This window comes from Papaver somniferum, unplaced genomic scaffold (genome assembly GCF_003573695.1).
Source record: "Papaver somniferum cultivar HN1 unplaced genomic scaffold, ASM357369v1 unplaced-scaffold_135, whole genome shotgun sequence".
Taxonomy (NCBI): domain Eukaryota; kingdom Viridiplantae; phylum Streptophyta; class Magnoliopsida; order Ranunculales; family Papaveraceae; genus Papaver; species Papaver somniferum.
In genome coordinates, this window is record NW_020622713.1 from 670571 (window position 1) to 683959 (window position 13389).

At 36.3% G+C, this 13389-nt stretch overlaps 1 protein-coding gene and 1 pseudogene across 1 annotated transcript; both read right to left on the reverse strand.

Moving 5' to 3' along the window:
- Nucleotides 1–3196: 3196 nt before the first annotated feature.
- Nucleotides 3197–5001, reverse strand: LOC113334185 (putative F-box protein At3g21120). Its single transcript, XM_026580533.1, has 2 exons — nucleotides 4905–5001; nucleotides 3197–4795 (listed from the first exon to the last, which is right to left on the reverse strand). The coding sequence occupies exon 2, from the start codon at nucleotides 4743–4745 to the stop codon at nucleotides 4050–4052; it is 696 nt and encodes a 231-aa protein (XP_026436318.1). The 5' UTR covers nucleotides 4746–4795; nucleotides 4905–5001; the 3' UTR covers nucleotides 3197–4049.
- Nucleotides 5002–5358: 357 nt separating this feature from the next.
- Nucleotides 5359–6413, reverse strand: LOC113334186 (annotated as a pseudogene).
- Between the last annotated feature and the right edge of the window lie 6976 nt (nucleotides 6414–13389).

Here is a 13389-nt window from a genome sequence, read left to right on the forward strand (position 1 = left end):
AAGATACACTTGAAGGTTTATGCACTTCTAAAGCTTTATATGCAAAGATTGCAGACACTGAAGAAGAATGGGATTATAAGAATGTAGTGACAAGTAAATTAGCGCCGCCAAAAAGACTATTTATTTTGTGGGCTGCAATGCATGAATCAGTTCCAACAAGAGTTATGTTACAAAACATAAGAGTGGAGGTTGCTTCAAATCGTTGTTTGTTGTGTAACAACCAGGTTGAATCGCAGGATCATCTTTTTTTACAATGCGATTGGGCAAAATACTGCTGGTACTTATTCATTAACTCTCTACAAATGAAATGAGTATTGCAGGATACTTTAAAAAAATCTTTACAGAGATGGAATATTCACGGTTTGTCAAAGAAAATTAAGACGATATGGCATCTAATTCCTATAGCTATTTGTTGGGAATTGTGGCTAGAAATGAATCGAAGGGTGCATGGGGGAAGGCACAAGTGCAGATATCTTTAGAGGGTATTCAATGAATCAGATTCTTTTTCAGAGGGAAGAAATTATGACATGAGATAGGATTTCTTGTTAGATTTTTATTGGTTTTCTAGTCTATGGCTGCTCTGATTTTGTACATAGCCTGCAAATACTTTTTTTCTTAATATATATCCTTCTTCCTTCAAAGAAAAAAAAACTAACTAAATAATTAACCTCATCAGATTTTTTAGTGTTAAGAGGTTCTGTGTTACTTTAAAATGGCCTCATTTTTGTCACATTAGATATTCCCCAATTAATTTGGATATACCCCAATTTGATCATGCTATTTGATAAACATGTGAAATATTTTTATAGAATTACTGCTTCAAATATGCAACTAGCTCCATCGAATTTATTTTTTTTGAAAAAACATCAACAATATGTTTGAAAAAAACTAAACTCTTTATTTTTTTCATTTTGTTTTTTTTCTAAACATTAAAAAATCCTAAACGCTATTTGGCTTGTAAGCATCAAAAGAAGAAAAAAAATAAACGCCATTGACAAGATTCTAATTTTAAAATATAAAAAACATGATCCATTTGTAGAATTCTGTGGAGAACTACTCCTTCAAATACACAACACTTCCATTAAAAAATAAGAAATCTGAAGCATAAAAAAATATACTTGTTTATTGAAGAATTCAAACAAACCCTTTATCCATCAAAAAAAAACAAAAAACAAACAAAAAAAAGCCTTTATATTTCATTTGTTTTTTCTACACAGATCAAAAAATCCTAAACCTCATTTTGGTGAGCACTTCACATCCCAACAACTCTATTACCGGTAAAGGAAAGTAGGAAATTTCCCCGTTGTCTTGATGATTTAGGTCAGTCTTCTCTATGGTTACCCGTTCACTTCAACAACTTTGTTGACCAAGTTTTCTCATATGGTTTAGTAGTCTTCTTCTAGAGTACTTTGACTTTACCCGACATCAAGATAGCTATGTGAACGTTAAAAAAATGGAGAAAAAAAGTCCCATCTTCGGACCCGCACTTTTAAGTGAAGGAAAGTGAAGGAGTCAACTGGTTGAATCATTTGGGTTTGAGTCCATGGTTCACCGATTAGGATGCGGTGGAGCTTTAGTACTAAGTACTATATTCGACTCGGGAAAAATGATATTTTTATTTTTCGACTTTACCTGAAAATAAGTTAAACTAAACTAAAAAAGGGAAATTACTTTTCCTGAGACTGGGAGTAGTACACCCTAGACCAATATGATACCGATTGGAGATGAAGCGAACTCCACACTAAGAATGTAAGCTTAACAAGAAAACCAAACCTAACAATTTGACATAAATTGACTGACAACCTGGTAGCACCATCAAACCTAACAATTTGACATAAATTGACTGACAACCTGGTAGCACCATCAATCATAGGTTCCGAAGCTTTTCCGGGCATACTCCATAAGCGAAAAGGTTGTCAGCAAAACAATTATCTTATCACCTCGTTGTTGTTCATGAATCATATCAGAAACTCGCATGCTCGAACTTATTTCGATTCATCACTACAAATAAACTTCCATGAGAAATACGGCGTGCAAAATCAATCAGAGAAAACAGCTAACTGAACTTCAAATATCTGACCCACTCATGAAAGGAGATATCACATTACCCCCTCAGAAGTAATTGAATTTCAAATATTTAACCGACTCATGAAAGGAGATGACGCATCATCCTTAAAGAGGTATAATGGCAAATGCAGAAACTATTTGCACTGGAAAAATTGAATCTAAGATCACCAATTGGCACTGACAGTTTCGGCAAAACTAAGTAGTAGAACCAAAACAAATCATGGTAGTAGAATACATCTTATAACCTCTTTCTGATTTTCAGAACCACAGTAAAGATAGATCTAGTTGGAGAATATGAAGAGGACCTGTCTTTTTTTCGAGTTCGCTTCTTTCAAATATTCAGCATAGAACTCCTTTGTCATGGGACGGACACCATACTTCAGCACATTGAACCAATAATTTTACCAAGTCTAGCCAGTTAGCTTCATACAATTTTGGACCAACAAGGAAGTTCAAATCCGTAGGACTGTAGGAAAAAAAAATCTTCTGTTAGAGAGAAGAGGCAAAATAGCTATTGCTAAAACAAAGGAGTGACAACTATATATGATCAGGCTGTAGGCTTCTTGTCGGAATTCTGTTTCTGCCCAGAACTTGTTTTTTTTAGTGCCCTACTATGTAATTCCAATATTATTTGCAAGCTGTTAACTCAAAAGTCAAAATGGCACAAAGATACTTGAGAAACCTCGACAATTTTTTGAGTGCTTGCAAAACTGCAATTCAACAAACATATATCATACAGAGCAATCAACACAACCATTTGAAATCTAAATGTTCAAATGAAAATTTTATACAGTAAAAGATAGTAGTGATCAATCTTTCTCCTCCTGGACATCATCTGAGGATAACAAGAAACTAAAACTGAAGATGGTTTGTAAACTAAAACTAACTACACTAGAAATTGCTTATGACAAATGGCTGGGAATTAAGTTACCCAATGTGTGATGCAAAGCAGTGTCAACTCAAAGACTCAAAGCCTTACTAACACATTATAGTTGCAACTTGCCAATTTGTATGCACAAAATACTTCCACTATAGGGATGCAATAAGATTCAGTATGTCATCGCGACACGTAACAGTGGAAACCCCAAAGTATGATCATTTCCACACACTTTTCTTGCTGGGAATAATATTTCATCGGAAGTGGGTAATTAAGAAGTAAAGTAAGAAAAGAAAGTTTTCAATCATACAGTGGAAAGACGAGAAGAAAATAAGTAGTGGAGTAATTTTTATTTCAGTGGCTGCTAAGGATAAACCACCAATACCTTTGTTGTTTCTTTCGTGGATGATGACAACATGTGCTGCTACCACCATTTCCAGTTTCATAGCAGGGACTCTTGTTCAACCATTTCAAGCAGAAGGATCTAAATACCAAAATACCAAATGCAAGATAATTGCAGAGAACGAGCCAAGCACAGCCGAGAAAACAAGAAATGGGCCCAGGCCATACCTACTTCGTAACTCCCAATATTCGGATTTCGCTCGCTCAACTGTCAGCGAAAAGAACTTATAAGCGCCAGCACTGGTATTCACCTTAGATATTTTTGAAGCCTTAACGAATTCACCTGAATTGAGTGAAACTAGACTTCCAACAAACGTAGTCGCATTAAAATGTTTTGGCATGCCGGGATATCAAGAGCCACAAGTCTTCCGCTCTTGGGATTATATGAGACTAAAGCATCATTGACTTCAAAATGTAAACCCTGTAATAGAATCTCGCGATTCTTATTGAGATAATGCAGGGGCAATAACCTGTGAAAATTTATTGTATCTCTTGAAAGGCTGAAAATTTTGGTCCAAGAATCTGTAACTCCATAATCTTTCATTACCCAAAGCTCGATGTTGCTCTTAGTGCTTGGATGAACTGATTGGCAAAGTTCCTCTCCCAAGACAACCACTTCCATATCTTCATATGAATACCTGCAGTCGTGTAGATAGCAACTGGGTACTTAGATTTCTTTGGTTCGCTCTTCAACTATATCGAACTAGACTATAACTTCAGTGTTTCCTATCCAATGTAGAATTCCATTTAAAGGCTTCACACACATATTGTTACTACGATTCACATTATAACTTATGTCTCCAATGTTATTCCATGAATTTGAACCTAATCTACTAACCCAAACTTCAGAGGTAATACTAAATTCTGAATTGGCCACTAACTTGAACAACTTGTAATCATCAACTTTCCAATCATAACAAACACCATATCTGGAGAAGCCTTCTAGATTTGACGTTGGTGTGGGTATATCTTTGTATTCTCTTGTTGATGGATTCCACAAGCATATCATTTTCCGTCTACCCCCATAAGGACTACCGGTGGATAAGCTGATTAAGCCATCACATGGATAATTACGTGGATAACCAGGTAGAAACGTATCTTGTGGGAGATCAGTTCGAACAGCCATAGGGTAAGGTAAGGAGGATGTTACATCAAAATCTATGGTTTTATAAACACCCCTATTCTCGTCATCAGAACCTATCACATAAACCGCGAAATTTGTATCAAGCAGGACACTAAACTTGTTGTTTTCAATAGCATGGTGAAGGTGTGTCTTAATAAACTTAGGGTTTTTGAACAATTCACACCAACGTTTGCACACACACCTGAAGCGAGAGATCGATTTGACTGGAAACTTCGATACTATAACGATGATCATATCTTCAGGAAGGCTCGCCATTGTTAGCTTTAATTTTTTTTATTTGTAGCTATTGCAGGATGAAACTACAACTGAAAAACACAGAAAAATGGCATTCAAAAATTAAACAAAATACGAAAAAGAAAGAGCCCCACGAAATATTTTCACTTGAATTGAAGCAATTTTGTGGAGAAGTTTTACCTTTCAGTGATGAAATTTTGGTGATTCTGTAGCCATCAATTGTGTGTTTCTGAGGGTTTTTGGTTACAGGTGAGAGAGGAAAAGAAGAAGAGGGAACTTTTCTAGTGAAGTTCCCGAGTGTTTCAGCCCAAGGTTTTACTATTCCAGCCCAGCTTTATTTCCGCCCTGATCTATTTTTTTTATTTGGATCAACTCCCCGTGAACAGAATTAGCCCGTCGGAGTGCTAGAATCCCCGTCCAGATAATTCATGATTGCTAAAAGCGGTACCAGGGAATGACTCAACGGTCAGGATCTGGTTTTAACATTTTTTTCATCTCATATAAAAGGGTATTATCCTGCTAATTTTGGATACCGTAGCAATCACGAAATAATTGACCGTATAAGCATGATTCATTTCAAACAAAGCATTTTCTAAATAAAAACGTTCATTTTTTTTTTAACTTTTTTTTTTTTTGTAAATAAAGGATAGATTACAGCAGAGACAGCTAATCTACAGACTCAATCTCATATGGTACGAGCTCAGGTTGAGCAGTCCATCCGATGGATGAATCATTTTTTATTTTTTTAGAGCCAAACATATAATACAATGTCAAACAAGACTTAAAATTGTTTACCCTCATAAGTCTGCCCAAATTCCCAATTTGAGGGAGCTACATCATCTGACTGGACCATATTGCCATCACTGGTAGTAACTTGGAATGACAGACTTTCCCTACCAATTGTTGCCCTGTTTGCCATTTTTGGCCCCAGTTTCTACTCATTGCTACCCAATCACCACCCGACCCCTTAATTGACATTCCATGAACATCACCAACACCACCTACATTAAACACCGTGACAAGAATAAAGTAAGGATTACCCTCTAATCCAAACTTAATACCGCCTTGTTTGATGCAACTTATACGACGATATTGAACCGAAACGATTCCAGATTGGTATTCCGCAATTTTTAAGAACATGGGTTGGCTTAAATCAAAATGTTGATTAGGAGGGCTGCACCATCCTTCACCACCAGGCGGGCAAAAGTTTGTTGCGGTGACTTGAACTGAAACATCAGGATGGCACCACTTGGAATCTACGCACTTGATTTCGTAACATGCACCGCAAGTTAAGCCATCGTTGAATAAAGCGGTACTGAGGGCTGTCGTTTCTAAGCCATAACCTTGTAGCATTAGGTCACCATAACCACAAGCTCCCTCTGAAATGACAGAAAATGAAGAGAAAAAATTGTTAGTTTAGGAAACATGTATCCGCCTTACAATCATTTCCGCCATGTTAAATCTGCAACGAGCGATGGTCTCCTTGAAATCGACTACGTAATGAAATCAACAAAACAAAAATATATGGGAATAAACTCACCCATAGTTCCACCACCCTGCGCATCACCATAAAATGTAGCATGTGCTGCCTGCCATTCACCATCACCATTCCCAACTGCGAAAAACAAAGATGCAATTACCATCGTGTAGCAAAGACCATGGAAGGAAACCATTTTTGTTCAAATTTGGTTTTCGTTCTTTCCTTAATGTTTTTCGATTAAGCGATGTATATGTATATAGTAGAAGAAGGGTTTATATAAGATTAGAGAACATGGAAATGGATTAAAATCCATTAAGAACATTTAATTAAAACGAATAATGCTTATTAGGCAGGATCGCAATTAATATTCCTATCTTGCAAGGTCTTCTTGTTAAATTTTCTCCACTCACTCATTGTATTTACATGTTGGTTTTATTTATGAGGGGTAAGAACAAGCATACAGATTTGGATGGTATATATTTTGGCGCGTTAATAAATTCAAATGCATGCACATTTGCAAATCCGTAAATTGGAGTTGATTTTATTTTTATTCGTTACAAGTTACCATATATGTGTACTAAAATGCATGCACAAAGCGCAACTATCACTTTTAGTTTTAGGAACTAAAATGTATACCCTTAACTCGAGTGGTGAATCCTGCTAGTGCCGGGATCTTGAAACGGACCTTCGACCCCTTATCGCTTAACGATCCTGAAATCAGCTCAGAACCCTAAACTATAGACATTTTGGATCGTCAAGAGACTACAACGCCAATATTCATTATAAACCTTCTCTTATTTTTTCTACATGAAAGTTGATTTCATGTTGAAGCTAGAAACTAGTTAGGCCTTAAAACCTTAGCTTCATCCGCTTGGATCTAAAACTATAAAATTTAATGACAAAGATTATACAGCATCTGATTTCTGAGACTGACTTTTATTTTTTGGAAAACGAAAGAACTTCGGATCTAGACGCCATTTTAGGCCGATGAGATCGAATTTTTAACACTTGTCTCATCTCATCTATCAATAGATTCAATACCATTGAAGGATAGTGTCTAGTGAGTCTGATTCAAGGGTCATTTGTTGGAATGTAGTCGCGTGTGACCATTGTGTATATTCTCTAGAAAAATGAAAATCCATAAAAATTACCCAAACAGGCAAACAATATGGACTTGTAAATTTTTGAAGTTCCCCAGTTTCTTCCATTTGCACAAGCTACATGAAGACATTGACTTGTCTCTTGCGCGAGACCAAATATTTATTGGCATTGCCCCCCGAATTTTAACTTCAGATATCCCAATAGACCTCGGGATTTATGCCGTGAAAATCGAACCTGAGATAGATTCAACAGCTAAACCAACTGAACTAAGCAAAGCATTGCCTAGGAACACTGTAATCTCTTCTTCTCGTGTTTATTTTCATTTGTTTGTGGCTCATTTTTGCCTTGGTTCGACTACTTGAAAAATATGGAAAATGTGTGAAATTCGAAAGAAACACTGCTAAATGTAAGACAAAGAACAGGACTGTACTAAATTCAACATTAAAAAGGTATAGTCAAAAGGTCAGGCAAATTAAGTCAACAGACATGTCAAATAAGCACAAAATGCCCAATCAAAAAAACAAAAAAAATCGTAGTGGAGAACTTTGGATCAATCACTGTCATTCATCATCGTCTTCTTCCGTCTTTTCGATGGAGAATCTGATAAAAGACGGAGAATCTGATGAAGTTAAACAGGATGATGCATATGATTGAAGGTCGTCATCATCTTGACAATGAACAATCTCTTGATCAGTCTCATGAAATTTTCTTTTAAGCGCAGTCTCTTCAACTTGATGGTTATCATTAACTATTTCTTGATCAGAATCTCTTGTTGTCAAGTTGTTTTTCAATCTTTTGACATCGGATAATTTCACTGGTTTTGTTAATATATATCCTTATTTAAGGATAATATATTGTTTCCTAGTATATAGGATCTTTACTTTATCATAATATTGGACCCTATATATTCATGAGCTGTGTAACCAGAATTGATAAGATTATTATAATAAGAATTATCTTCTTCTTAATCCTATATTTGTGAAGATGGTATCTATGAGGTAGGGTTCTTGAATCATGGGTAGTGATTCAAAATTATACCAAAATAAATCAAAACAAAAAGGGCAGATGGAAAACAAATTTGCTCCTATTATCGTTCAATCTGAAGGTGCAGTATTCAAGCCTGGGATTGTTCTTGATGAAACAAACTATGATTTGAGGTCACAAATCATGGAGATACATATTGCTGAAAAAGAAAAAACCTCCTTTATTATGGGAAGGACAAGAAAACCTACCGAGGAAGATCCAAGATATGAGAAGTGGTACACAGATAATCAAAAAGTCAAGAGATAGTTGTTGATGTCTATGTCACCTGAAATCATGAAGAGATATATTCGGTTACCTACTGCTAGAGAGATTTGGGATGCATTATCTAAAGCCTTTTATGATGGAGATGATGAGATGCAGGTATTTACTCTAAATCGACGAGCGTTTTCGGCAAAACAAAATGGCAGAGCACTCTCAATTTATTATGGAGAACTAACTGAAATATTTGGAGAGCTGGATCATCCTGACAAGGTAGTTATGGAGAATTCTAATGATATTGAAGCCTATCGAAAATCAATTCAGCGCCTAAGGGTGCATATATTCCTTGCTGGATTAGATGAAAGTTTTGAACAGATCCGTGGTGAAATCTTGAGAAAGGATCCTATTCCTGAATTAGAATCATGTTATGCACTCGTTCGTCGTGAATTTGTTCGACGTACAATGATGGCAAAAGAATCGGAAGAAGTTGAACCTGCTGCTATGGCAACTCGAAACCGGTACAATAAAAAATGGTCTTTTCAGAGATACTCAAAGACTGAGGTGGACAAGTCATCACTTAAGTGTACACACTGTAATCAATCTGGACATACAATTGACATGTGTTTCGAGTTGGTTGGATATCCAGATTGGTGGGATCAACATCTGGAGAAGAAGAAGGATACAAAGAAAAATTCTAGTGTTCCAATGGCTTCAACAAAGAAAGGAAAGGATTTCATGGTAATATTTGCATCAGTAGCAAGGACAGGTAACGATGGTAAGTTTTTAAATGTTTCTTCACTTGTTTCGAATAATTCATGGATAGTTGATTCCGGTGCCACAGACCATATGACATGTGATTCTAAACAAATCTCTCCCCTTAAACCATCCTTACAAAAAACAGTCTCTACTGCAAATGGCTCACAAGCTCCAATTACTGGTGAAGGGTCAATATCTCTCACTGAAACTTTAAACTTAGATTCTGTCTTAGTAGTTCCTATATTAGACTGTAATCTCCTATCAGTTTCCCAAATAACTAATACTTTACATTGTGTAGTGATATTTTGGCCTGACTGTTGTGTTTTTAAGGACATCACAACGAAGCAAACGATTGGTTATGGTGTTAAGTGTGGGAAGTTGTATTACCTGGATTTCGTGTCAAGTAGTTCGGATAAGCTGCGTCAAACTCTTCTTGCTGATGGTTCTGAGGGGGAGAGACAAAAATCTCAAATTTTGTTATGGCATCGAAGATTGGGACATGCGTCGTTTGGTTAATTAAAAAAATTATTTCCTAGTTTGTTTGCAAAACTTGATATTTCTAGTTTTCATTGTGAAGTATGTGAACTTGCAAAAATCCATTGTGCTTATTTTCCATTATCATTCAATAAGAGTCCAGTTCCTTTTATGATCATACACTCTGATGTTTTGGGGCCATCTAAAACTACTACCCTGGGTGGTTCAAGATGGTTTGTTACTTTTATTGATGATTGCACTAGAATGACGTGGGTGTGTCTCATGAAAAACAAAAGTGAAGTTACCGCCTTGTTTCAAAAGTTCCATAAGATGATTAACACTCAATACAACAAACAGATTCAAGTAATTCGTAGTGATAATGGTGGTGAATATATGGATTCTGACCTTCAACATTATTTTGAGGGACGCGAGATTATTCATCAAACTACTTGTTCTAGTAGGCCTCAGCAGAATGGAGTAGCAGAGAGAAAGAATCGTCACTTACTGGAAGTGGTCCGTGCTTCATTGATAGAAGAACATATGCCACTGATGTATTGGGGAGAGGCACTTACTTCGACAGAGTATCTTATCAATCGAGTGCAATCAAGTACCATTGTGTTTCAAACACCCCATCAAGCTCTTGCTGAAGCATTTGTGGCTCCAACTGTTCCTAATCTGCCGCCTAATGTGTTTGGTTGTGTAGCTTATGTTCATCTGTACAAGAACCAACGTGATAAGTTGGCTCCTACAGCTCTGAAGTGTGTATTTGTGGGATATGAAACAACTAAAAAGGGATACCGTTGCTATCATCCTCCAACCAAAAGAATGTTTGTTACTTTGGATGTTGTATTTCATGAAGATACTATGCATTTTTCATGTGAGTCTGAACTTCAGGGCGAGTACCATAAGGAAATTCAGACTCTTAACTATGATGAAGATATATCGGAAATTGATGTATCTATTATTGTCAATTCTGATGATATGGTAAGAGAATATGTTGATGAAAGTTCTTCACGAGAAAAAACATAAAGTACAGTATTAGATCGTGATATAGAGATTCAAGATGAGGTTATGATAGAAGAGATTCCAGAGTCTACGTTACCTCAAGAAGATGAAACACCAAACCAATCGTCTGCTACGGATGTTCTTGAAGAATCTAGGAGACAACTTCCACAATGTGTAAACAGAGGTATTCCTAAACCCAGATATGAACCTGAAATCTCTAGTAAGGTTAAGTACCCTATGAGTTATTATGTCTCTCACCATCGTTTGTCTAAAGCTAATAAGGCATTCATGAATCAACTATATACTGTTTTTATTCCTAACAATGTGCAAGAAGCATTAGATGATCCAAAATGGAGAGAAGCTATAGAAGAATAAATGAGGTCCCTTTTTCAGAATGATACTTGGGATTATGTTGATTGTCCAGAAGGAAGAAAGATTGTGGGGTATCGTTGGATTTTCACCATTAAATACAAGGCAAATGGTGAGATTGAACGTTATAAAGCAAGATTAGTTGCTAAAGGTTACAACCAAACTTATGGTATTGACTATACAGAAACTTTTGCTCCAGTAGCGAAAATCAACACAGTACGAGTATTGTTATCGCTTGCTGCAAACTTGGATTGGCCTTTGCAACAGTTTGATGTAAAGAATGCCTTCTTGCATGGTGAATTAACTGAAGAAGTTTACATGGAGCTCCCACCTGGTATTTCAGTTCCAGGATCTCATGGTAAGAAGGTATGTAAGATAAACAAGTCATTGTATGGACTAAAACAATCTCCAAGGGCCTGGTTTGGCAGATTCACCAAATCTATGAGAAACTTTGGATATTGTCAGAGTAATTCTGATCATACTTTGTTCATAAAGAAAAGGAAGGATAAAATTACTGCTCTTATCATATATGTAGATGATATGGTGGTGACAGGAAATGATCCAGAGGAGAGGAAATCTTTGCAAAGATACTTATCAAAGGAATTTCAAATGAAAGATCTTGGTTCATTGAAATACTTTCTTGGGATTGAAGTTTCTCGATCCAGTGAAGGAATTTTCTTATCACAAAGGAAATATGTTCTTGATCTGCTAAAAGAAGTGGGGATGTCAGCATGTCAGCCAATCCATACACCTTTATAAGAAAAGGTAAATCTGTGTATTGAACCTGATCAAGTTCTTGCTGATAAAAGGAGATATCAAATACTTGTGGGGAGATTGATGTATCTATCTCACACAAGGACAAATATTGCTTATGCACTCAGTGTTGTTAGTCAATTCATGCACAATCCATGTGAACACCACATGGATGCAATATTACGTATTTTGAGGTATTTGAAGTCTGCTCCTGGAAAAGGAATTTTATTCCCTAAAAATGAAGATTATAGAAAGGTTATGGCATATACAGATTCTGACTATGCAGGAGAAATAGATGGCAGACGTTCTACTGCAGGCTATTTTACCTTTGTGGGAGGTAACTTAGTTACTTGGAGAAGTAAGAAACAAAATATTGTTACACGATCAAGCGCAGAGGCTGAATTCAGAGGTATGGCAGATGGCATTTGTGAAACTTTGTGGTTGAGGCTTCTCCTTATGGATTTGGGGGTTCCTCTCAAGGATCCTATTACTCTGTATTGTGATAACAAAGGTGCGCGTGATATTGCTCATAATCCTGTTCATCATGATCGTACTAAACATGTGGAGGTTGACAGGTTCTTCATCAAAGAGAAGATGGACAACAACATTATTGAGCTGCCACCGGTTCGGTCTGAAGAACAACTTGCAGATATTCTCACACATGGAGTGTCATGCAAAAAATACTTGAGTTTTCTGGACAAGTTGGGCATGTGTGATATCTATGCACCAACTTGAGGGGGAGTGTTAATATATATCCATATTTAAGGATAATATATTGTTTCCTAGTATATAGGATCTTTGCTTTATCATAATATTTGGCTCTATATATTCATGAGCTGTGTAACCAGAATTGATAAGATTATTATAATAAGAATTATCTTCTTCTTGATCTTATATTTGTGAAGAGGTTTCACTATAAATTCCTCTGCTCCTTCTTTAAGACATCTATAGATCTGAGGAAACACATTTTCTGATGACATAATCACTACTGAAACTTCTTTTTATGTTTTTAATCCCTATTCATAAAAAAAATAAAATAAAAAATTATTCAGATTCTTGTTTATGAATGTAAAAAAGATAATAGACGAAAAAAAGATTTCTTCTTTTCTGTGTGCATGCGCGAATGAACTTGTATATATAGCTCAGGTTCATGGCATCATCCTTGGACATGCTCATAAGACTGAGAACAAGGCTCGTGCCTTGGAATGAGGCTTGATAGCACGTCTAAGATAAGTGTCTCATATTCGTACGAGATTAAGGTGAGGTCACATGGCTCTGATGAGTGTAATCATCCTAATGGAACAGTCATCGAGTACAGTTTTAGCTGTGTTCATTCCCATGAAACTGAGAGTAAGGATGGTATATGTGTATGTGGTAAGTGTATCGTGTTTGTACGAGACTAAGAAGCACGTTGACTTGAACAATGAGATTCGTATGGATGTTAGAGGTCAAGTGGAATAGTTCATAAAAGGTCACGTCAGCATT